This window comes from Talpa occidentalis, unplaced genomic scaffold (assembly GCF_014898055.3).
Source record: "Talpa occidentalis isolate TD23 unplaced genomic scaffold, MPIMG_talOcc4v2.1 talOcc4.2, whole genome shotgun sequence".
NCBI lineage: Eukaryota > Metazoa > Chordata > Mammalia > Eulipotyphla > Talpidae > Talpa > Talpa occidentalis.
The window spans coordinates 96,515,594-96,540,703 of record NW_023602073.1 but is presented as its reverse complement, the minus strand read 5'-3'; the positions used below and the strand labels follow the sequence as shown (position 1 = coordinate 96,540,703).

At 37.4% G+C, this 25,110-nt stretch overlaps 1 protein-coding gene and 1 long non-coding RNA gene across 3 annotated transcripts in view; one reads left to right on the top strand and one right to left on the bottom strand.

The window, feature by feature from the left end:
* The window catches only part of LOC119252701 (uncharacterized), a 245,229-nt gene extending 237,860 nt beyond the window's left edge, over nt 1-7,369 (bottom strand). The window contains exons 1-2 of the long non-coding RNA XR_005126892.2: nt 6,948-7,369; nt 3,514-3,569 (exon numbers count right to left, since the gene is read on the bottom strand). This is a non-coding gene — a long non-coding RNA (uncharacterized LOC119252701). The remainder of the gene's footprint in view (nt 1-3,513; nt 3,570-6,947) is intronic.
* Nucleotides 7,370-7,438: 69 nt separating this feature from the next.
* The window catches only part of MAP3K7 (mitogen-activated protein kinase kinase kinase 7), a 56,909-nt gene continuing 39,237 nt past the window's right edge, over nt 7,439-25,110 (top strand). For both annotated transcript variants that reach the window (XM_037520116.2, XM_037520115.2), the window contains exons 1-5: nt 7,439-7,904; nt 19,206-19,316; nt 21,446-21,511; nt 22,022-22,067; nt 23,052-23,190. In XM_037520116.2, coding sequence (XP_037376013.1) covers nt 7,785-7,904; nt 19,206-19,316; nt 21,446-21,511; nt 22,022-22,067; nt 23,052-23,190 — 482 coding nt within the window. In that variant the 5' untranslated portion in view covers nt 7,439-7,784. The remainder of the gene's footprint in view (nt 7,905-19,205; nt 19,317-21,445; nt 21,512-22,021; nt 22,068-23,051; nt 23,191-25,110) is intronic.

Sequence of the window (25,110 nt, the reverse complement as noted above, 5' to 3'; positions counted from 1 at the left end):
GAGTAGCTCTGTGGGGTGCTGGGGAACTCAGAGGAAGATGTGAAATGGGCTGCTTACGAATAAGAATGCAAAGTAGGCCCTCTCAGCCTTGCAGGTTGCAAGCACTATAGATCCCTTACTCTGATTGCAACTTCAGCAGAGTGGAGTGGTTTGTTTGTTGAAATAATGAATAGTAGATGGCATCCATTTTAGTGGAAAGTTTTAATTTGTGATTCCCTGAGGCTGTGCGAAATGAGACACCCTTATTTATTCCCGTAAATGAAGCCAAATTGCTTCTGGAATTTCTTTTGAGAAAGAGCATCTAAGAACAGTGATTTGACATATTAGTCTGTGAAATAAAACTAAAATTTAATGAATGCATTTTTGTAGTGAAGAGCACTATTTCTATGAAGATTACTTTTATTTCTGAAGTATGTTCTTATCTGATTAAGTTTCCTTTTTTTAAAAAAAAGATTTATTTATTTATTTATTTATTTATTTATTTATTTATTTATATAAGCACTGGGTACAGTCAGAAGTGCGGGAGGGTGAGAGAATTCACCAGAGTCAGAGCGGGGAGCAGAGCAGGCAGAAGGACCGAAGTACACTGCTGAGGGGAGCAGCGGGCGGCAGGAGAGGTCTGCACGCCATGTGGGACCCTCCTCCTGTGGCCGGGGAGCAGCCGGGGATCGAACCCGCGCTGCACAGGCTACGGGCAGCTTCGCAACCCAGCGCTCAACCCCTGAGCCACCAGGGAGGCCCTTATCTGATTAAGTTTCTGCTTTTAAACACTGATGCTAAAGTATATCATGTTTAAGCTTGTCTCAGAACCTCAGAAAATAAAAATCTAATTACTTGATTTTTATTAAATTATCTGTTATTTCTGAAAGCAATCATTAGTGACACAGTAACACCTTACTATTAAATTTCAATAACCAAACAATTCAAATGGATTAAATAGTAATATTTGGGAAAAAGTGACTAAATTTCATCCTTGCAAAATCTAGAAAGAGAATTATCCTAAAAATTAGTTATTTTAAAAGGCGATTTAAATTGACCAGGAGAATAAAGTACTTTCAAAACTTTAAAACACTTTTAAAATCTCCATGATAAATAACTGGTATATTACTAGTATAGCTATTATTAAATCTTCCCTCTATGATATTATAGGAAATATTTCATTAACCCATGCCTTGTACCTGAAATAAATGAAACAACATTTACTTAGAACTATACTCATTTCTTTTTAGAAAAGTATGAAGTATCTACTACATATCAGGTAATGTTCTAAATTCTGATATGGTGATGCACATGACATTTACCACACCTGCCACCAGTGGAACATCCAATGGACAGGGGTGGGGAGGAAGTGGGAGTACCAAAAATAAACAAATTAAATGAAATAATGTCACATAGGTAAAGGGCCAGAAATGAAGGAAAACTGAACATAGCTTTCCCCCTGAAAGTAGAACGTTTCTATTGGTATGATCTGGCAGGTTATTTGGAGGGCCTGATAACACTACTACCATTCATTGATTTAAATGGAATTTTTTGATCATTCCCAGACCTAAAAAATAACCTAACAAATCATCTCAAATAGGAACTTTCTACATTCAAACAGTGGGGGAAACTATGATAGAAAGTAAAGGGATGGGAAGCTGGAGTGAGGCTACTATCACTGTATCTAGAGTGATGACTGAGTGAGAGTTAAATGGTAAGATAGAGACAGTTGTGGGAAATTGGGGAAATTAAAATACAATTTGGGAACAAATTGGGAACAAATATCTGTAAATCACTAGTTCACAGGAATAAAAATCTAATGTGTAAAAAAGCAGGACTTCTAATATTTGTGGGTCCCAGGACAAGAAGACAAATGGAAGCTCACACACATTAGATCTAAATATTTTCAAGATCTAAATTCAGACAAGAAAAATGATTAAATATATTCCATCCTCCTACCTGATAATAGTACCTTCACTAGAAAGTGGTTATCAGTAGAGCCATAGCCTTCAGCTCCTGATCTATTCCCCTTTCCTATTTGATTCTATAAAACAAAGAACCTTACACACTCACAAGTAGACCTCCCAACTTACCCATTTGAGCTTATTCATAACCACAACCCCCAGAGATACTGCTTAGCCAGCCCTCAGGAGACAAGACCCAACTCCAATGGACATTGTTGAATTTTTCTCATGAGTAATTTCTCAGAAGTCTTCAATGTTGCAATTCACTTGGATGCCCACAACATCGTAATTTCTAGTTCTCCACAAATTCCTGTCAGCAACTCCATATCTACCCATACCTTAAACATTTTATTCTTTAAGAGTCTGTCTTGGGCCTCCCTGGTGGCGCAGCAGTTGAGCGCTGGGTTGCAAAGCTGCCTGCAGCATCTGCAGTGCCAGTTCAATTCCCGGCCGCCAGGCGAGGGTCCCACATGGCGCTCAGACCTCTCCTGCCGCCCGCTGCTCCCCTCAGCAGTGTACTTCATCAGTCTGCCTGTTCTGCTCTCTGCTCTGGCTCTGGTGAATTCTCTCACCCTCCCGCACTTCTGACTGTACCCAATGCTTGTATAAATAAGTAAATAAATCTTAAAAAAAAAAAATTCTGTCTTAAGTCCTAGTCTTTCTCATTTTACCTACCTTCTCCATGTGATCTCATGCATCTCTATAACTTGTCATCAGCAGACCATTATCTATTTTTCTAGCTCCTTCTTTTTGTCTAAGATTAACTGCCTATTTGATAATTATACTTGGAAGTCTCCCCGTACTTCTAGCTCAACATGTCTAAAACTGATTTCTTTATTCTTTCCCCACAACCTTGTCCCAGTCTACCCTGATTCTATAAATGGCACCATTCCTAGCCTAAGTGAGAAATCTGGGAATCGTTCTTTACATTGCCCTTTCAAAGTTCATAGTTCACTACATTGTCCTTTCCTCGATGTCCTTCCCCCATTGCTGAACACTAATCCCACCAATTCCATTTCTTCAATATTTCTTAAATCTGTTCTCTTAACTCTACCCCTATAACCATTATCTGTATTGTTTAAACCACTGCTACTTCTTGCTTTGACTACATCTTCCTAACTTGATGCTTCACAAACTTTTCTGTCATGGTACATGTAAAAATGATAATGTTAAGATACTCTGGGATGAAAAGGAAAGGATATAGAGATAGCTATTTTGGACTTAATATAAAATAATAGTTTTGAAAAATAAATTCAGTGTTATAGGTGATACTAAGCACTGAATTTGTATTAGTTTTTTTAATGTTTAATAAGGCTCCTTTCATAAATGTTTTTAAAGTTTAATACTCAAAATGCCCACAATCAATTGCTGATCAACACTTAAGGATGATCTCCTCAAATTTTTAATATTCATCATCAGAGAAACTTTCTTCACACAAGGAAATTAAAGAAATGCTTAAACATTTCTCCAACCATTCAAAATTGTAATAAAATCACAAAGACGAACGACTCATAGATGCCGATATGTCAGCTACATGTGGTGTTCAAGAATGTCTTATAGTTGTACCTACCAGAAGTCTCTACTCCACCTTCACATGGCCACTCTTACCAGTCACATTGTGGGCATCTGGAACACAAAACATTTCCAGCAGCTCCATGGACAGCAAAGGACCAGATAATCAAATACCAAAGAAATGCATTGTTTGGGGAGCTGCTCTCCAGAAGTGTCACTGAATTGCTAAGGGGCTAGCTATCCTGTCCATATTGCAGTTTTGAATTCAATACAGCAGAAAACTACTTCTAAACTTCCTATAATTATTTGATTGGGTTGACCTAGTCTGGTTGTGGGACAGGCAGCAGAAAACACTTTTCTAGGTACAGAGATCAACCTGACTAGATATATGAATAACAAATATTCATTGGTTGCATATCCTGCCTTGCCTCTCCTTTGGGTCTTTTTCAACTTTTCCTTCTGATTAGTAGCTCTCCTCAAAGTCCTTGCTTCCATGAATCCCAGACTTATATTAATAAGACATATTTGCAACCTCAAATCTCCCATCCCCCATTCCTCACTCAGGGGAATAATTGTCAAGGGCTTTTGAAAAAGCAAGTTTCCTGCTCTTTTGAGATAACTACCAGGAGATTGCTCCTCTCTGTTGTAGAACAGTGTGATACATCATATGAAAAATAAAAATTCTAAAGCATGCATTCTTAATGGGGTGAGACCATCTTCAAGGGGGACAATTAAGAACAATTTTTATGTATAAAATATAAATATGCATAGAGTACACAGAAATAGTATTTTTGTGATATTAAACATTGAGGAGCATTAAGAAGAAGACTTAAAAATCTCCTCAGAGAGGCAATAATATATGTGGGGGAAAAGATTGAGAAGTATCATTCTAGAATAGCAAATAACACAAAAGTAAAAGGAAATAATGAAATTTAATTATTGATGCTTAGTTTAATTAAATGAGACTGAAGCCTATTATAGCTCTTGACATTCTAAATTAGGCCAGTAACTCCCCCTTATTGCTTAAATTATTTTATGCTGAGCTCCATGTACTTGTAACAAAATTTATATAAACTGATAAAAGTATGGAACTCTGTATCTGAAGCATCATACATGCCAAAGCAACAGAACATTAAAGTGGAATTCTTGTCTGTTTCTGCAATCTCTGCATGGAAACAGGTGCACTCATATCCAAACTAAGCTAGATAAGGTGAAAATCCGATTTAGAACATGTAGAGGTAGTGAGAAATGTATTTTTAAACTCTTGGCCCTAATCCTCTGGTGAGACCACTTAAAGAGCTTGATACGTATCTCTAGGAATTTGTGGAGACACAATGAAAGTTGCTAATTATTATTGAAGTTAAGTTGATCATGCTAAACTCATGCAAGTTAAAGAAATGTGAAGTCAAATTTGAGAACATGCATTCAGCTTTCTTCCCTCAAGTCTCTTGGTTCAAACTCTATTACCTAGGACTCTGTGATTGCAAGGGACAAAAATACAACTTGAATCAGTTTAAATGAAAAATGGGAAAGTACCAGCTCATATAATCAAATCATAGAATGGGAAACGTGGATGGCAATGCAGCACTCTTTAGGCATGAACACCACTGGGACTTCATTGTCAGAACCTAGTGAAACAGTAAGGACAAATAAAGAAAAAAATCTAGTGGTCTGTAAGTAAACAAGAGAACTGATCTTAGAGTAGTACCATTGCTGTAAGTCCAAATCAGTGAATAAAACACATAAGCAGATGTATTGGGGTAGATGTTCAAAATCATGTAGGAAATAGACTTTGAAATACATCCATCAAAAAAGACAGATGTGGGCCTCCCCAGTGGCACATCAGGTTGAGCGCAGTTGTGAAGCTGTCTGTAGCCTCTGCAGTGCCAGTTCGATTCCCGGCAGGCCAGGGAGATTCCCACATGGCGCAGCAGACCTCTCCTGTCTATCCCGCTGCTCCCTTCAACAGTGTATTTCGGTCCTTCTGCCTGTTCTGCTCCCCACTCTGTCTCTTGTGAATTCTATCACCCTCCTGTGCCTCTGGCCTGTACCCCAGTGCTTGTAAAAATAAATAAATCTTAAAAAAAAAAAAAAAAAAAGACTGTCATCCTTAAAAAAAAAGACAAAAGTATGCATATATGGGTGAAGAGACAAGTGTATATATGATATAGCAAGTATAATAAACTGTTAATGGTAGAATCTTGATGGGAGGTATACAAGTGTTCACTGTATTTTTTTTTAGCTTTTCTGTATTTTGATATTTTTCATAACAAAACCTTAAGGAGGAAAATCAAGCAGGATAACAGCATCATGGCAGTGATTAGTTCCTCGTCAACAAGATTCTAGTTATAAACTGAAGGTACAGATAACAGATCTTTCTCTCCAGGGAAAGAGAGGACTGGTAAAAGCTATTCATTCATTCAGAAGATGTCATATTTGAGTCCCAACCTGGGACTCAACTAGCATACACTTTATTAAGCAGAGTTGTTAAAATCAGGTTTTAATCTGCAGCGAGATAGTACGAGGTTAAAAGGAGACCACCCTATCTTGGGAATTCAAGTAAAAGACAGATAGGCAAAAATAGTTTTCCCACTTACTTAATCTGCTTGTTTGGTTATTAGCACACTAAGCATCATTGTACATGTGCAAATAAAGCCCTAAGTCCTCACTTGGACATATGAGTGGTTCAAACTTGCTTTTTGAAACTTCAAGTTGAAATGTTTATGTTATATCTAAACAGAGGAGTCCAATAGGTTCAAGGGCAGGGAAAACCCGAGTATTGGGAGAGACTAGGAGTCATCAAATAAAAAGTGTATGCAGTCAAGACTGGATAAACACATCAGAAGAGTACAATGAAAAGTAATTTCTTCATCAGTTCACTGACCTATCCAGTGCTACTAGAATTACAAATGTTTAAATGACAGAATCCAGGAGTTCATAATAACTTCTTGACTACCAAATCCAAAGACCTATATGCAATCACAAATGTGATTTAACTATTTCTGCACAGTTATTTACTTGATCGGATATTCCTTAATTGGAAAGCTCTACTCCAGTGAAAAGTGGAACACCATTCCTCTGACTTTCTCTTTTAAACTGTTTCTTCTCGATCTTTTTTGAATTTTGACATTTGCAGAGTTCCTTCTTCAGTCTTAAAATCTTCATCTCTAAATCCAATTTTCTATGCCAGGCTTCAGGTCAAACTAAGTAAAATGTAGCAGCAGTTATAAAATTTAAAAAGTTGTGTTTACAGCACAGCATAGGCAATACTATCCGCCTTAGTGCTGTCGTGAACTAAGCAGTACTAGCTTGAGGATTGTAATTGCTTTAATATCTCTATTTTCTCACGTTCTGAAAAGGACAACAAAAAGTAGCTTTCAAGACTGTACCTAGTCACTCGACTAAAAATGTAAAGTATCTAGCACAACACTCCATACTCGATATATACTAACATAAGAACACGCCACAGTATGCCAAATGATAAATACCTACCTTACCTAACCTGTAAGGTAACATCAAAATAGTAACTTCTGTTCCTGAGTATTCAGACTACAAAGTGCTATTCGGTTACACGCGCTGACTCGCTCCATATTATTTTCTTTAGACTCTCTCACAGCGTCAGAGACTGGCTCAAATAACAGTAGCAATTACTTCCTCCGAAATGCCTCACTGAGAGCAACATATTTTCCAAGGCTTCTTAAACAAATCGTTCGGCATAGTTTAGGGCTGAAACTGAAAAACAAGCTTCGTCACAAAAACTCATTCCAACACTACTCCTTCCATCTGCAGGTCTGTGAACGGAAGGGACCGCGGCCACGACACAGTTCACCAAACAGAGGAGAAACCGTACTTTTCATCTTTCCCGCTGGTCCTAAACCACCAACCACACTGATTATTTCTCTAGCTGCGCGCCACTTCCGTTGGCGCATTTTCATTACGTCACGAATCAGGTCTCGCGATAGTACGTGGGGCCTGCAGGCCTGCTTTGTCCTACAGGTCCAAGTTAGCCTCTCACCTTCCCCCGCCCCACCCCGATCTGTCCGTCCTTTCCGTCTTAGTCACAAAAATTGTCCCCACCCCTCCCATGAGCTAACGGCCCACCTCCTGTTTCCGATTTCAGGCCGGAACCGGAAGTGTTGTGGGCCGGGCCCGGCGGCGGAAAACGCAGCAGAGCCGGGGCCGGGACTCCGCCGTGGCGGCTGCTCCTGTTCCTGTCGCGGGTCGCCGTGGCTCCAGGCTGAAGGTCGGCCCGGAGGCTGGTGGGCGCGGGTCTCCCCCGGGGCGTCCGGGTGGCAGGATCCCCGAGCCCCCCGGGCTCCGCGAGGGATCATGTCTACAGCCTCCGCCGCCTCCTCCTCTTCTTCGTCTTCCGCGGGTGAGATGATCGAAGCCCCCACCCAGGTCCTCAACTTCGAAGAGATCGACTACAAGGAGATCGAGGTGGAAGAGGTGAGCGAAGTCGTGCCGGCCCTGGGCTGTCCGGTCTCTGCCTGATCCCGACTTTTAAGTCGACTCTCCGGCCCCTCATCCGCGGGGCCCACCCGGGAGTCCCCCCAGTTCCACCGGGACTGGGTGGAGTAGGGACTTGTCGCTCTCAGGTACTACGCGGTAGCTCTGTTTTCCTCGCTTCTGCACTTTTGAGTTTGGATTTAATAGTCCGGTGCCTGGATTTGGGTCACCTCAAGTAGGAGGATGAATTGATGGAACTGTTGTCCACCAGTTCTCAAGCTGTGAGTAGTAAATTCATCGAAGACCGTGGCCGTTTTGGAGTTTCGTTTCTCAAAGATGATGTGTTCATAAGGGTCGAAGTTTGTATTAAGTTGGAGCCCCGTACCTGGCACATAGTAGGCGATCAATAAATACTTGACAAATTGATACATAATCATGTCTAATAAAGTGTTTCCCTGAGTACTGATTCTCAGCTTGGCCGATTCCACAGAGCAGCACTTAGAATAAATGTTATGTCTTCAGTCGGACTAATTTAGATGAATTTCACCATTTGTAATCCAGGCTTGTGTACAATGAAAAGATGTCTCAAGTAGCGTATTCGAAAAAAGCTAATGATATTGATGACAACTACAATATAATTTTAGAGTAAGATAGTAAAGTGCCTTTAATGCATTGAGTCTTTTAAGATTTACAGAGGAGATGACTCTAAGTACCATAAAATGTAAAAAAATAAAATTGCGTAGTATCTTTAACGACACATTTTAGAAAGTGTTAAAGCTGATTGAAAATAGTATCTTACCTTTGTCATACTTTTGATTTATTATGCATTTTGCATTACATATGTGATAAAGAACCTTTAATTCTGTATGTTAGACTCCGAGTTATCGCTACTTTAAAATCCAAAATTATTTTTAAGTAGTGGCAAGCAGAAAGCAGTGAGATAATTTATCATTGAACAAACAAACTTTTCTTTTTGCATGTTTTGGAAGTATAATGGGTTACTGAATCCTATATATATTTGTATATATTTTACTGCATAAAGTAATCTTAGAGATAACTGAGAACTTCATTTTACAAGTAGTATAAGTGTGAAGAATGAAACCTGTAGAGTTAAAGGAAGGTTCAGTCTCAATTGCGCCACTTTGTAATTTGAAGCAAATTTCCTACCACCTTTCAGGTTTGGTTTCTGTAACTATAAAATAAGGATAATAATTTTTCATTTTATCTGTATAACAGATCCAACTAGGCGTTATATGCAAAACATCCAACATGATATCTGGCACATATTACAAGGAAACTGAGTTCAAACTGGAGCAGTGACCTGCTTTAAGGTCACATGGCTAAAAGAAGGACCAGTATTTTGAAAAAGGGGATGTGTGGATGTGTCTGTGTATGTGTTTCTATGATAAATTCCTTTTTCAGAAGTGGATAGTTGGTCTAACTTTCATGGATTACATTCTTTCTTTTTTAAGAATAAAACTTCAGTGAGTCAGTATAAAAGAATTGCGGTTTTTAAATAAGCATTTACGTCTACTCTGGAGAACTGCTATGCTTGTAGACTACAAATTGTTATATAATAATAACTTGTACTTCATTGTCTACCAAATGCTTTCAGAGACTTACATCATTTCATGCTTACAATCTTAGTTTTCATACACCACTATCTAAAAGTCTTTACATTTTTGCTTGGAAAATGAAAGTTACTAAGGAGACATTTGTTGTTTTGCTGTTCTTCCCCTGAAGCCATTTAATTTCTGATTAGGTTTTTCTCTTTGTACACATCTTTAAGTTTAGATGGTTCATGCTTTCTTTGGTTATTTTAAACTAAATTGAATAAAGCAAGAATCATAGATTGGAAATGACACTAAAATGCATTATCTTTGTAGTTGTTCCTCTACCTGCAGTGCTCTTCTCCAGAACTTCACGTTTCTGGCTTCTTCCTCCCATTCAGGTACCACCTCAAATGTCACTTCCTTAGAGAAGCTTTCCCTGAGCAGCTTTGATCTTGTCACTTCTGTTATCTTTCATGGCACTTGCCAGTCACTGAAATTGTATATCTCCCAGTAAAATGTAAGGTTCCTTATTCACACTTGTAACTCCAGTACCTAGTACCTAGAAGGTTTTATATAACTTTTTTTTAGCACATAACTGAAGTCATCATAACATAATTATGAGAATTTGGTGTCCAATTTGGTTCTCTTATTTATGTATGATAAAACCAGAGGTTTAAGTGAGTTATGTGATTTGGCTAAGGCAGCATTTACATTAGAAATCAACTTTGATTCTCTTTCCAAATCTTGATTCCATTAGACTTAATTGTACCAGCAAATATTTTTGTTTAGCAGGGATAAAGTTGTTGTAAAAGATCAGATGCTATGTACCAATTACTGGTGAACCTTAACTAAATTGCTAAAAAGTCACTCTTTGACATGTACTTTTTAAAAGAGAGACACAGTGTTGACCACAAGTATAGCATATGAACAGGGCACAGGCAGTCACTACAGAATTTAATCATCATTACACAAGCACACAAAGGTTTTGTTTTCAAGGGAGAAATAGAATGGTAGTAATGCATATTTTGTGGGTTTAGATTCTAAACATATGGGCAGTTGATACAGAGAAAAACCTAACTTACACAGGTCTGAATAAGCTGAGCCCATACATTTGTTAGCCAGTATTTAATTATGAATATCCAAAATTATTCATAAATTCTTCATTGTGAAATTAGTAGTCAGTAGAAATCTAGCATGGTTATTACAGTGAAGCTGCAGTGATAATTTCTGTTTTGTGTATGTCTAGCTTAAGAGGTAACACAAGCATTTATTTGAAAGAACTGTTAAATGGATCAGATCTCTTCCCGCAGAATTTAAGACTATGAAAAATTTCTTTCAAAAGTTTGAATAATCAAAGCTTTGCTTTTATGTTATCAAGTCTGTTTTGTCAGCAGATGGCAGTTCCACTCTGCCACAGTTTATTAATAGATATAGAAGTTCTGAAATAGTTGGAGGCTCCAAGTCCTAACTAATAAATGTAAGATCTATGCTTGTTCTGTCATGTTCCAAATTCTAGCCAGAGTAATGGCAGCATAGCCAAGGTCCATTCACATAGTCCACAGAGGAGGGCCAAACAAAACTGACTACAGTCATTGAACTAAAAATAACATGAATTGGGGACAAGAATTATTTTATAGTAAATTAAGAGCACAAGGGCATACATCCTTTTCTGTTTAGGTAAAGTGTTCTTTTTTTTTTTTTTTTTTTAATGGTCCAGTGGGTAAAGAAATCATCTGACAGATGAAAAAATTTCCTTTATAAAGGAATTGCTTTCTGTAAAACACAACTAATTCTGGTTTTGAGTTTTGTTTCAATGCTAAATTGTATGGAGATATTCTTTACATTATTTCTCTTATACTTTTGTTACCTCTTTTATTAAGAAATTAAATTGAGGGCCTCCCTTGTGGTACAGGGCTTAAAGTCTCAACACTATCAGGCTACCACCAGCCACTCTGTCATGAGTTCAATCCCTAACCACGGAGGTAACCCACATGGCACAGCAGACCTCTTCTCTCTTGCCCACTGCTCCCCTCAGCAGTGTATTTCAGTAGATCCACCTGTTCTGCTCCCCACTCTGTCTCTGGTGAATCCTCTCACACCACATACTTCAGGCCTATACCCCAGTTCTTGTATGCATGAATAAATAAATCTTAAAAAAAAATTGAAATCTGCTTTACTATGTAAGACTAAAATTGTGGACCCAAAACAAGAGGACTAAACCATTGGGGGGGGGGGGAATTACATATCTTAATAGCATTTATCTGAGAACATTTTGAATTAGAAAACATACATAAATTTAGAAAGCAGTATTTCCAAATTGACTTCCCTTTTAAAACCAAAGTCCTCTCTGCATTCCTTTGTTCTTCTATTTTTACAAATCAGGGATTGAGAAAAATATCTGAAATATTTATTTCTAGGTTTGCCATTTTGGACAGATGTTTGTGAGGGGGGAGATACTTATAATTTGAATGTGTGCCCATTTTTACACTCTTGGTGAAAACTGATCTTGAGGGGAAGCAGTCTTTCAAAACAATTGTTAATGATTGATAATGCCTCCAAAAAAATTCAACTATTCAGACATAAATGCAATCCAGAAAGCATATTTGATTTGTGAACTTAAATTAGAAATTTGTTGTAAGTAAAAAGTGGTTTCCTTTCAGCACTTTGTAATTTGAATATTAGGTTTTTCGTTGTTTACCTCAGTTGTCAGTGTGTTTCCATTGCCATTGATGTCACTTCTTTCGACTGACCAACCATGTGCCAAGAGAAACATTGGGTTGCACACAAGAATTTTCTTTTTTCCTTCTTCCCGCCCAAGATGGTGTCTCAGAGCTCTGAAAAGCCTCCATTAGTATTAATAGCAGGGTTGGGCTTTATGGTCTCTGACTTCCTCAGCTAAACCATTTGAAGGCTTATTAAAACATTGCTGGACCGTATGGTCAGACTTAGAAATTCTGAGTTAGAACCTGAGAATTTACAGTTCTCAAAAATTTCAAGGTGATGTTTCTGACCCACAGACCACAGTTTGAGAACCACTGATGTGAAGCTTTTGCTGCTTTTACAAATGAGTTTCTGTTGAAACTCTTTTCTTGGCTTCTTGTGACACTCTTCTGGTTTAGCTGCTACCTTATTGACAGTTCTTTCTCAGATTTGCTGGTTCCTTCTGTTTGTGTTCTAAATGTTGACAGGCTTCAAAATTAATTTATGGAAACCCAGTATCAACATATTATTTCTTCCTGATCTTATCCACCTGATGACTGGAAATCCCAACTAAATGCTAATGACTCTTACAAGTTTTTATCTTCTGCCTGACTCATCCTAGGTCACGTCTCCACATTCTTGGTACCTCCACTCAAATAACTAATAGGCATCTTGAACTTAGTGTAACTAAAAGAGAATCCTGTGATTTTTTTTTTTTTAACTCTGCTTGCTCCATTCTTTCTTCTCCTTTATTAAACTGTTTTCCAATCTAGACTTTACCCTTGGTTTATCTCTTTTCCTCCCCACCCATCTTGCCAGCATGCAGACCACCAGCAAGCTCTTTTAACTCTTCTGTAGAACATCCCAGATCTGCCTTTTTCTGCAATACCATCAACCTGTCCTCACAGCTATTCTTTCCTACCTGGGCCTCTGTAAAAGCCTCCTGATCTATCTGTGTCCTCCATCTTCCCTAGCTTTTGTTTTCATATAAAAGCTAGAGTGATTTTGCTTTGTTTTGTTTTTAAAGATTATTTATGCATACAAGAACTGGGGTACAGTTCAGAGTGTGGGGGGTGAGAGGATTCACCAGAGACAGAGTGGGAACAGAACAGGCAGACTGAGGAAACACACTGCTGAGGGGAACAGCAGGTGAGACAGGAGAGGTCTGCTGCACCACGTGGGTAGTTCCCTGGCCGGACATCAAACTCGTGCTGCAGTGGCTGTGGATAGCTTCATAGGTTGCATCTTAACCCTTTGCACCACCAGGGAGGCCCTAGAATGATTTTTTTTTTTAAGATTTATTTATTTATTTATAAAAGATCCACGGTACAGACCAGAGACGCGGGAGGGTGAGAGGATTCACCAGAGACAGAGCTGGGAACAGAACAGGCAGACTGACGAAATACACTGCTGAGAGGAGCAGCGGGCGAGACAGGAGAGGGCTGCTGCGCCATGTGGGACCCTCGCCGGCCGGGATCAAACCGGCGCTGCAAAGGCTGCGGACAGCTTCACAGCGCTGCGCTCAACCGCCTACGCCACCAGGGAAGGCCCTGGAATGATTTTTTTTTTATGTAAATCATATCACATCCTTCATCTTCAAATTCTTCCAATTGCTTCTTGTTGTACTTAAACTAAAACTCAAACTACTTATGGTGCAGAAAGCCATTCAGGATCCAGTCTCTGTCTCTCCAGCCTTATCTTGCATCACTCTTCTGTTCTGTCACTGTGTACTGCCCACACCAAGAGTTCTAAGTATTTCTCTAGGTCATCACCAAAATGTCATCTTTCTCAGTGAAGCCTTGCAGGACTACCTACCCTGTTTAAAATTGGAGTGTATGCTCATATATATACATGCATAATTATGCTCCTCTTCTTCGCACACTTAGCATTTTTAAAATCTAGTCGCTTTTCTTCTGTATCTTGTTTCCTCTTTGTCTCCCTCCACAAGAAAATAATCAGCAAGAGCAAGGGATTTGGGCTTGGTATGTTTAACTCTGTCTTGATTGCCTACGATAGCACCTAGCTTATAGGTGGGGTTCAGATGTTGTTGATTAGGGAAATGGAGGATTTTTTTCCCTTCGAGCCCATACATTAATTGTTTCTTTGATTGGTTCCCCATGTCATTCAGATATCAGGTTAGTCTTCTGAGATGGCCTTCCCATACTGTCCCTCTGACGTTTCTACCACTCTTATCATATCCTGTTTTTCATTTTCTACATGGCAGTTTTTTTGATCTGATATTTTTTCTTACTTTATGTATATTGGTTGTCCTTTCTCCTTCCCTGCCGCTTCTCTAGAAAATACATAACCAAGCCCTTTATCTTGCTTACATTTCTGGCATCCCAAATAGTACCTGAATATAGTAGACTTTCAAGAAATACTGGTTTAAGACAAAAACATAAGAAGTCTCATCATTCTCTTGGCATAAGCCTCATTTTCACTCCTTGAAAGCAGGAGTCATTACCCACATCTCCCTGTTGACTAAGCAAGGTATAGGCCTGCTGACTAGGCCTTCCTCTTTGACTTTCATTGATCCTCTGAAACTCAGCTGAGCTATGCATTTAGCTTCCTGTATATGAGCTATGTACCAGCCCAGCCTCTGATATAGGTTAGAGTATTCTGTCCTACAACATCCTCCTTCCTGCGGTCAGAAGACTCTTTAATTTTGTTTCCTTGCTTTTCTCTTGAGAAGAGTTTTTCTATATCATTTTTATATTCTTTTATGACTGAGGGAACTTGAGTAGAGCCTCCCTCTCTGTCTTCCTTACCATTATTTTTACTCATTACAGCTTCCCATGTTGGGAAAGCATATTCTATAACACTCCCTCCTTCTGAGGATCCCAGCGAGAAGTGGGAAATATGAGTTCTTTCTGCCCTCTAATCCTTACACATATTCTGGAAGCAGGGGGTGATTCTTTTCCATTCTAGACTCTCATATTTGACTCTTCAGTGAAAACGCTTTTTAAAAATTGTTCAAGTACTGTTGTTTTATCTTGAATTTCTTCTCTACCTCTCTTTCATCCCATAAAGGCAAGAGTCAGTTCTTCATATTTTTCTTTTTCTTTTCATTTGTATTATCTCTGCATTTATGCCATTGGAAAAAATGGTAAGTTATTTTTTAAAGAAAAAAAAAAATTAGTATCTGTGCTTGTAACCTCACTCTTTCAAAGGCATAGCAATTGTTTCTAGCGTGTATTTTAGTTTATGTGTATAACCTTGAGTATTTTGGACTTTATTAGCACTTTAGATCTGTTGTCTTACCATACATACAAAATATTTGTAATCCTAACGTAAGCAGAAGTTTCTTCACATCATGGGTTCTCATCTTACATAAATATGCCTATTTTGTATTTCAGAATGTTCCCAAAAATTGCTTTCTCAAGCAAAAGGGAAAGTTTATTGCATCCTTATTTGCCCACTATTTGTTCCTATGACTAAGTCAAAAACCCTGAGTCAGCACCATCTCATCACTAGGTGGCACTTGCGTATCACAGTTAGTCAAGCACACCTAGCACAGTTTTTGAGACAGTGCATGATCCACAAATATACGTAGTGGTTGGCATCCCTGCATGGTTTTTCCTCACAGTAGGAAAGTGAAGCAGTTGCTTTGATGTATTTGAAGAATATACTAGATTAGCTTATAATCATTATTTCATAGTAATACTAATAGGTTGGCTGGTCTCCATCCATACCTTCTTAGCCAAAAATTACCATAAAGTTGAAATTTGTTTTAGGACCTGTTTGCTATTCATCATGGTTTATTGTAAGAGAAGTGAGTAGTAAGTACTTCTTATCAGATTCAATCCAAACTCCAGGCACATGCTGTGCTTTTGTAATGTTTAAAGAAATGCCTAGGGCCTCCCTGGTGGCGCAGAGGTGGAGCGCTGGGTTAGGAAGCTGCCCGCAGCCTCTGCAGCGCTGGTTCAATCTTCGACTGCTCCCCGGCCACCACCGGAGGAGGGTCCCACATGGCTCACAGATCTCTCCTGCCGCCCACTGCTCCTCTCCTGCCCGCTGCTCCCCTCAGCAATGTACTTCAGTCCTTCTGCCTGCTCTGCTCCCCTCTCTGGCTCTGGTGAATTCTCTCACCCTCCCGTGCTTCTGACTGTACCCAGTGCTTGTATAAAAAATAAATAAATAAATAAATATTTTTTAAAAAAAGAAAAAATGAAATTTTAAAAAAATAAAGAAAGAAAGAAATGCCTGATTTTGACTTATGAACCCTTATAGCTATTCAATGAAAAAAATGTAAGCATTTGCCTGGTCAAAGACAGTAATTTGCCTAGTTATAATAGCTACATAGTTAGACAGACTCTATATTCACTCAAGTCCTTTGAGTTCCAGAGCCTCCGTGCACTCTTTCCATTCTGCTGGTGCTGGAGTTAGCCCGTACCTCGTTCATGATGAAACAACTGGATGATAAATGCAAATGTGATGTTGGTTCCTTTCTCTTTTTATGAGAGTGGTGGAGGAGAGTTATAATTTAAACAGTAGGACAACCCTGGGCACCCATAACTAGGAAGGATAAGAGGAAAAGTCACTAAAAGAAAGACCAACTACCAGAGATGTTCACCTGTTTCTGCCTGGAAGCAACTCAGCCTCCTCTGAGCCAGTAACATACAGACTCTGAATATACAGTGTGTTGGTCATTACATACTCTAGCCCTTAAATCCTGGCTTCTCTGAATACCTATTATGTGATCTTGGGCAAGTTGCAACCTTGTGATTTGGTTTACTTACGTGTGAAATGGAGGAAGATTAAATCTGTTAATGCATGAAAAACACACACTAATGCCTGGCACATGGTAAGCATTCTACTAATGCTAACCATTTGGGTGGCTTAATACCTCGAGCCACTTAAGAAATGTTAATACTGCTTTGCATAATGTGCGAAGTAGAATTTGAGCTGTGTCTACTTCTAAGTGGTCATCCCTCCCAGTTTATGTATGACCAAGACTCTCCTCATTCTGGAGAGTCTTGATAAGATGATAAATTATTTGAGCACCCTGGCTAGCTATAACCAATTTAATATAAAAGAGTTGTGCACCCAGGAATTTGTTTATGTAAAGTTTGTTAAAATGGAGACTTCTCCTCCAAGGGAAGATGTAACTGCAACTGTCTGATACATGAAAGGCTTTATATTTATACAAAAGAGAATCCCTAACATTGTGGTGGTATACTGCCTGACATCAAACTGCCCCCCACGACTAGCCTTGAGCAAGTCAGTTTACTTTAAAACTAGGTGAGGATGGTATTATACCTGTCTCCTAGGTTGTATAAGTAAGATATGTAAAGCATTTAGCTCAGTGCCTACTACATAGCAAACATAATATACATAATAAAACTGTATAGATGGTAGAGTTTTTTTTCCTGCAGGGAAAAACATTGACGCAAAGTGCTTACAGCCATTGGAAGTTGAAAGATTGGAGTAGATGACTATAAGGTCCTTTTCAATGATAAAATCTAGTGATTGTATTTTTTTTTTTTTTTTTAATATACTGCTGAGGGGAGCAGCAGGCGAGACAGGAGAGGTCTGTTGTGCCATGTGGGACCCTCAACGGTGGCCGGGGATGGAACCAGCGCTGCTGATGCCGCGGGCAGCCTCGCAGCCCAGCGCTCAACCGCTGCGCCACCAGGGGATGCCCTCTAGTGATTGTATTTTAACAAGCATCAAAAGCTATTCTTTGTTTTTGTTTTGTTTTTATGATAAATTTCAAGCATTTACAAAGTAGAGAAAAAGCCTGAGAATGCAATAAAACCAGGAGGTACCTATCACTTAGCTTCAATAATAACATGTGACCAGTCTTTATAACTTTTTAAACATAATTTTAATGAGATATATTTTACATATCCTAAAATTCGCCCATCTGAAGTATACAGTGGTCTTTAAAAATTTACCTAGGAGCCTCCCTGGTGGCACAGGGGTTAAGTCTCAGCTATCTGCAGCCACTGCAGCACAATTTCAATCCCCAGCCAGGAGCTAACCCACATGGCGCAGCAGATCTCTCCTGTCTCACCCGCTGCTCCCCTCAGCATTGTATTTCAGTAGATCCACCTATTCTGCTCCCCACTCTGTTTCTGGTGAATCCACTCACCACCCCCACCCCACCTCTCGCCTACACACCAGCTCTTGTATGTATAAATAAATAAAAAATAAATCTTTTAAAAAAAATTTACCTAGTTGTACATCTATCACTAAAAACCAATTTCTAAACACCATTTTGGTAGGCTCCCTCCTACCCATTTACAGTTAATTCCAGTTTCTACTCTCAGTTCCAGGTTACCAGTTACTTATTTTTCTATCTCTATAGGTTTGTTTTTTCTGGGTATTTAATATAAACAGAATCAAACATAATGTGATATCTGTGTCTGGCTTTTTTCACTTAGATAGTGTGGGGGGTTACCCATGTTACAGCATGTGTCAGTAGTTTGTTTCTTTCTCCTGATGAGTAATATTCCATTGTATAGGTAATAGCATGTTTAGTCTATCCTTCACAATGACCAGTCTGTCATCTTTATTTTTACCCTTTCCCCTCCCCTCCCTACCCTTAGTAAATTACAGACATACCTCATTTTTATTGCACTTAACTGATACTGTGTTTTTTACAAATTGAAGTTTTGTGGCAACCCTGCACCAAGCAAGTCTACCAGTACCTCTTATCCAACAGCTTGTACTCACTTTCACAAACAGGATAGCTTACAGCATTTATTAGATGTTCCTGCTTTTTATTTTTGTTTTTCCAAACCATTTTTTGTCTTCTCGTTCATCTTGCTTGTTTCAATCTTTTTTCTGCCTCCAAGACTCATTTTGTTGTCTTTGAATTTACTTGAAAAAGAAGCGATATCTAGATAGAAACATTCAAAAATAGAGAAAAGTATATTTCATTATCTCTCAATTTTAATGAAAACTCTAAACTTGCTCAGTGGCAACTCCGGATAGTGATGATTTCTAAAATTTTAATAAAAGACTTTGATTGACTTCCTTGTTACATGTTGGTCTGGATCTACTTGTTCCTGATTTTTGTGTTTTTGTTTTTGTTTTAATTCAGGTAGTTGGAAGAGGGGCCTTTGGAGTTGTTTGCAAAGCTAAATGGAGAGCAAAAGATGTTGCTATTAAACAAATAGAAAGTGAATCTGAGAGGAAAGCTTTCATTGTAGAGGTAAGTTCATATGTCATTTATGTTGTGTAGTTCTTCATCTAAGATATTCTGAATTTAATATTATGGGAAAAAAACATTTCTTAAAATTGTCATTTCTCAGGCCTCCTTGGGATCCTAGGGTTAAGTCTTAGTGCTATCACTGCTACTGCCTGAGCTTGATCTCGGGCCCTGAAGCTAACCCACATATGGCCGTAGCAGACATCTCCTGTCCTGCCCACTGCTTCCCTTAGCAGTGTATTTCAGTCAATACACCTGTTCTGCTCCCCTCTCTGTCTCTGGTGCATCCTGTTACCCCTCTCTCCCCCCGTACCTCTGGCCCACACCTTAGTTCTTCTATGCAAAAATTTAAAAAAAAAAATTTTTTTTTTTAAATTGTCACTTCTCTATAGTTGAGCATCAGCGATTTGGTTGAAACAAAGGTAATGCTCTAGAACATTTTTTCATTCATACTTTTAATTCTGATTAAAAATTAGGGTAAAATGAATTCATCTGTGAATTAAAATACTGTTTCATTCATAGTAATTCAGATCTATTTCAAGGCATAGAATTTAAATTTTAAAATAGAAAAGAAGTAGTATTATCTCCCATTATCTAAAATTAAGAAGGGAAGTTTTAAGCTTTCATATTTAACTGAATATTTTTAGAAATTTAAACGAGATGATTTCAAAGGAAAATAACTTCAGATTTGGTTTTTCTCATTTAGCATGGAAATTTTGAACTCTGTTCTCTTACAGATTGTGGAGAATTTAATGAAATTGTATTTTCAGATTTATTTCTAATTTTCTAGACTTAATGCTTTTTTTGTATATGTCTTCTGAATTTACATCTATGTTTTTACTTAATCTTAATTTCAGAATGTATTTCATATTTTAAAATGCATGACATGGAGAAATGAAAATTGAGTTGTGATATGATGAAGTAGATTTTTGTAATTACTTGAATGAGTTTAGAATTACTCATGAATGGTTTGATGTCCCAGAAGTCTAACCTTAACCTTATTTTTTTATTCATGATTTTTGTTTATATTTTATATGACATTATTGATCTGTTGTATTGGCAATTTCATAAAACGAAGTAAAAGTATTGTGTCAACTACCAGGAATCAAGAGTTAAAAAGATAATAGTAGTTTGGAGGGAGAAAATTAAGGTTATACATATACTTAACAAGATGAAATATAGACTATATGTAATAAATAGTGATATTAATTTCTCTGTTAGGGCCACAAATATTAACAATATTAACTATAGAGAGATAGGCTTTCTAATAGCATATAATAACAAGTTTTAGGTGTAGCACAAAGGAAATGAGTGCAGCCAAAACCTTTACTGGCCTCACTATGAATCACTGGATCAGGAAAGATTAAAACTAGTTGTAGAGAGACCAGCTAGGAGACCACAGTAATTGCCACACTAGATTAGATTAGAATTATGTAGTGGCAGTGAGAGTGGATAGGAAGAAATTAATTCAGAGATGAGAGATGGTGCAGCAGAAATATGTAGAAAGAATGCATATTTTTAGTCAGATAGAGCAAAGTTCAGATCCTGACTGTACTACTTTCTAGCAATAGTGTACTTAGCAGCTCATTTCTCTTTCTCTGAACCTTATCTTAAAGGTCCCACATCTTGAAAGTAGAAATGATAATACTTAACCTTGCAGAGTTGTGAGAGTTATACAGTATCTTAAAGTGCCCACTAGGGCCTGGCTTAGTGTAGATAGACTGTTCAACTGTAACTATAAAGATGCTGATGACTGCAGTGACATGGTTTCCTTCTAGCTTAGAAAGCTCAGCTCAGTGCCATCTCTAGAATGGTGTCCTAACATTTTTGGCAAAGTTAATTTCTTCTTATTTGTCTTATCATGCCTTGTTCATAACTCCTGTAATAGCACTTTGCTTATTGTTTTAATTATTTGTTTACACATCTATCCCACAACTAAACTACAAAAACTTTGGGGCAGGGATTCTGGGCTGTTCTGGGGAGATACTTATGACCACAGTGCCTGCTACATAGTAAATAGTTATTGTTGAATGATCAAATTAATGATTTGTACAACCAGAGATTTTAATAATGATGTGAAATCATTTCCTTAAAAGTTAACGCATTTTAAAAGAGACCTTAATTTGTTACAGCTTCGGCAGTTATCCCGTGTGAACCATCCTAACATTGTAAAGCTATATGGAGCCTGCTTGAATCCAGTAAGTTTGCCACTTTTTCATTGTCCCCAGTCTATAAGGAATAACAAGGCAGATGTGTGGTTTATAAAGTATTTTGATCTGTTATCATATTTCTGAATAAAAACCATTGTACTTTATATATTTAATTTCTTTCTACTCTTAGCAACATATTATATTGTCTTAGGTGGTCTTTTCTAGTAACCTCATTTTTTTATAAAACTTTTTGATCACTCTCACTTCCTATGGCAATATGTACTCATTAGCACTAAAGAAAGCCCCCAGAGAATTTGTGATCATGTTTTTATATGTGTCTCCACTCCAAGAGGAGTTACTCTTAGATAGTGGATTGCTGGATGACAAGGTTGTAGATCATAGATACCTTTTTTTTTCCTTTAGTGCCATTCACATAGTGGGGACCAAAAGAATGATTTTTAAAGCATTTATAAAATCAAAGGATGAACAAATTCTTTTCCAAATCCCTTAAGATGTTATCGCTCTGTGATTAATTATTCTGTCATATGTTTCTTTTAGGTGTGTCTTGTGATGGAATATGCTGAAGGGGGCTCTTTATATAATGGTGAGTGTCATTAGACCTGTCGTTAGCTAGTAGAGTAAAATAATTAAAAAGCTTTTAACTATAAACTATAAGTTACTTAATGTTCCTCACTCTATATCCTCAGAGTCCCAAAAGGAGGTAATTAAAGAAAGAAATCAGCTTAAGATTAAAAATGATAAGATGCTATAACATTTATATGTAAAATTTAGAAGTCTAAGTATATCAATCTTTTAAATTGATGTACTTTTCATAACGTTAAAAGCATATAGCTAAAGTAAAATTTGCTTTTTTAAATATATTTTTAAATATCTTCAGACTGTTTTTTTTAATTTTGCCCACTCTTAGCTTTGAACCTCCTCGTTTCAAAACTCTTTAATCATACTTCCATTTCACTTACTTTATTTGCTTTCTTTTTAAGAAATTGTGAAAACTCACTCCATGAAATATTTTATTATAGCAATGAAAGAAAGTCATGTAACATTTAGTTACCTTTATAGAACAGAACTCTTTCACCAACCATTTGTGTATTCTTTTGTTGTACCAGTTCATTTACTGCCTAATTGTTCATCATTGCTAGTGGTACCTAAAACTCTTGTTTTAGGTTTTAGCTGTTATTGAGAACCTAATTATAAACACACATTATTTTGTTTCCTTGTTTACTGTTTCTCAGTATTTTTCTTACAATGGTTTGCCATGACATTACTTATAATTTATATTGTAATGTGCAAAACTGTTTTGATTGAAAATTTGTATCAATATACGTTCATTTTACATGAATGAATGTAACATTTCATACTACTATTAAATGTTAAGTACATATGTGGTAGCTTTCTATTTAAAATTATTAAATATTTTCATCTTTTTATTTAGAAAAGAATTAAAAGTAGAATTGATAGGAGCATATGTAGACAAATACCCAGTCATGTGTTCTGATGTGTTGCATTCACCTTGTATCTTTTTTTATATGCAATAAAGTTCTTTTTAGTTTGTGCCTTTCTTTTGCAGTGCTGCATGGTGCTGAACCATTGCCACATTACACTGCTGCCCACGCAATGAGTTGGTGTTTACAGTGTTCCCAAGGAGTGGCTTATCTTCACAGTATGCAGCCCAAAGCTCTAATTCACAGAGATCTGAAACCACCAAAGTGAGTTCTAATAATGTGACATGTCTCTCTCTTGCTGCCCCACACCAGCTCCCTAATTCAGTTCGATTGTTGCACATGAGTTTCTTGTTTCCTTTCAGCTTACTCATGAGTGTTTATTTTTACTCATCTGTATCATTTAGTCATTATCTAAGTTTCCAGATTAGAATGTTGTCATTAGTGAGATTTTTATTTTAATTACATTTTGTTTTAATAACGCCTACCTCATATTAGCATATTTCTAGAATCTATTAGCCTATAAATCTTATTTTGTGCCTGCACTATCTATTATTTGCCCTAGGCAGTTGGCTCCATGACAGCAGAGAAAAGCCTGTATTGTTCCCTGCTGTGTCTTTAACAACTCACAATATCCACACATAGTAGAAATTCTCCAAGAGTTTAGAGTGGTTATTATTTGTTCTTTCAGAAGAAGGCAAAGGGTATGTCTGGCTTCTGGGTAAAAATTGAAAATATTCTGAATATCTCCATATTGAGATTCTAGGGCCTTTGAAAGAATTTCAGAATTCCCTCAATAATGACTAAATATTTGTGTTTTGTTTTTATAGATATTCATTTAAAACATACGCAAACACATACACATATGTGGTGTGTGTCCCCTTTCTAATTTTTTTTCTTCTTTGTCCACCTGTGACAGAGTAAAAAGTCCCCATATGCTCTCTCCTCTTCCTCTCTCCCCTGCCCCCATATCAGTCTTTAGCTATTCCATTCTCTTGATACTGATTTAAAGCAGTCAAGTATCCCTTTTGGATATAACTTGTCACTCTTGGCTAACCTGATACATTCTCCATAGGTTTCAGCTCTTGGAATCTCTGTTCTCACTAGTGTATCTTATTTCTACTCCCAGATTTAAGCTAACTTCTTGCCCCAGGTCCCTGGTCAAATAGTGTTTAAGACACAGATTCTTAACACTTTGATTATATTGTCTAACCTTTCTATCTTGAGTGGTGAAGAAATTATTTAGCCTTTTATTCTGGTTTTGGAGAGTGAGTCTTCCTTTTCCCCTGTGTATTACCACAGTTAAATTATCAGAGCAAACTCATGAAAATCATAGCTCTTATACCACAACAAATTAATGATTAAAGGATGCAGGCAAGCATCATGCACAATCAAAGCAACTCCTGAAAGTGTCCCTTTTCTTTTACATTAAGATGTATATACAGGGATGGAAAAAAGAAATTTTTATGGGGCAGACTTGAAAGTGAAGTAATGACTTCCCAGACACTTTTCATTTGGCTAGGCAGTTATATCTGAGTGCACAAAGGCTATGAAATGTATAATACTGTTGTGTGCACAGAGTGGGAGGAAGTAGAGATAGTGACCAGCTAACTAGCCTAGCAATTATAACATTAGGCCAAACTAAAGACTCATTTCTGTTCACTATAAGGTTGTGAAGAGGCTTGCAAACTTTTAAAGCAGTTTCCACAGTAAGAAATACTTCACAATCTAGTGTGCATATATGTACATTTTTGTGTATAGAACTGAAAGGAAACTTTTATGCAACAAAATTTTATCTTACTAGTTATGATATACTTTAATGTATTCTATTTCATTAATTGCTGTCATAATCTGCTAAATTGATTTCTGGAGGTTTCTACATCTGTGATCTTAATTTTATGATAATGATTTTATTGACAGCTTGAAAAGCATTGGTAGATTAAATACAGGGGACAAGTAGTCTATAAAGGAATTGATTTCTATCCCCTGTCATTTCAGGATACTCTAATGTTGACCACCTGGAAATTTTTTAAACCCATTTTTTATTTTAGCACAAAGAGAAGTATAACCAGGAAAGATTGTAAAATAGAGAGGGCAACATCAAATGTAGGTCTAGCAGTTTCCTTAAGGGAGATAATAGGTGGTTAGTTTTTTTGTTTTTTGTTTTTTTGTTTTTGCACATTTTTC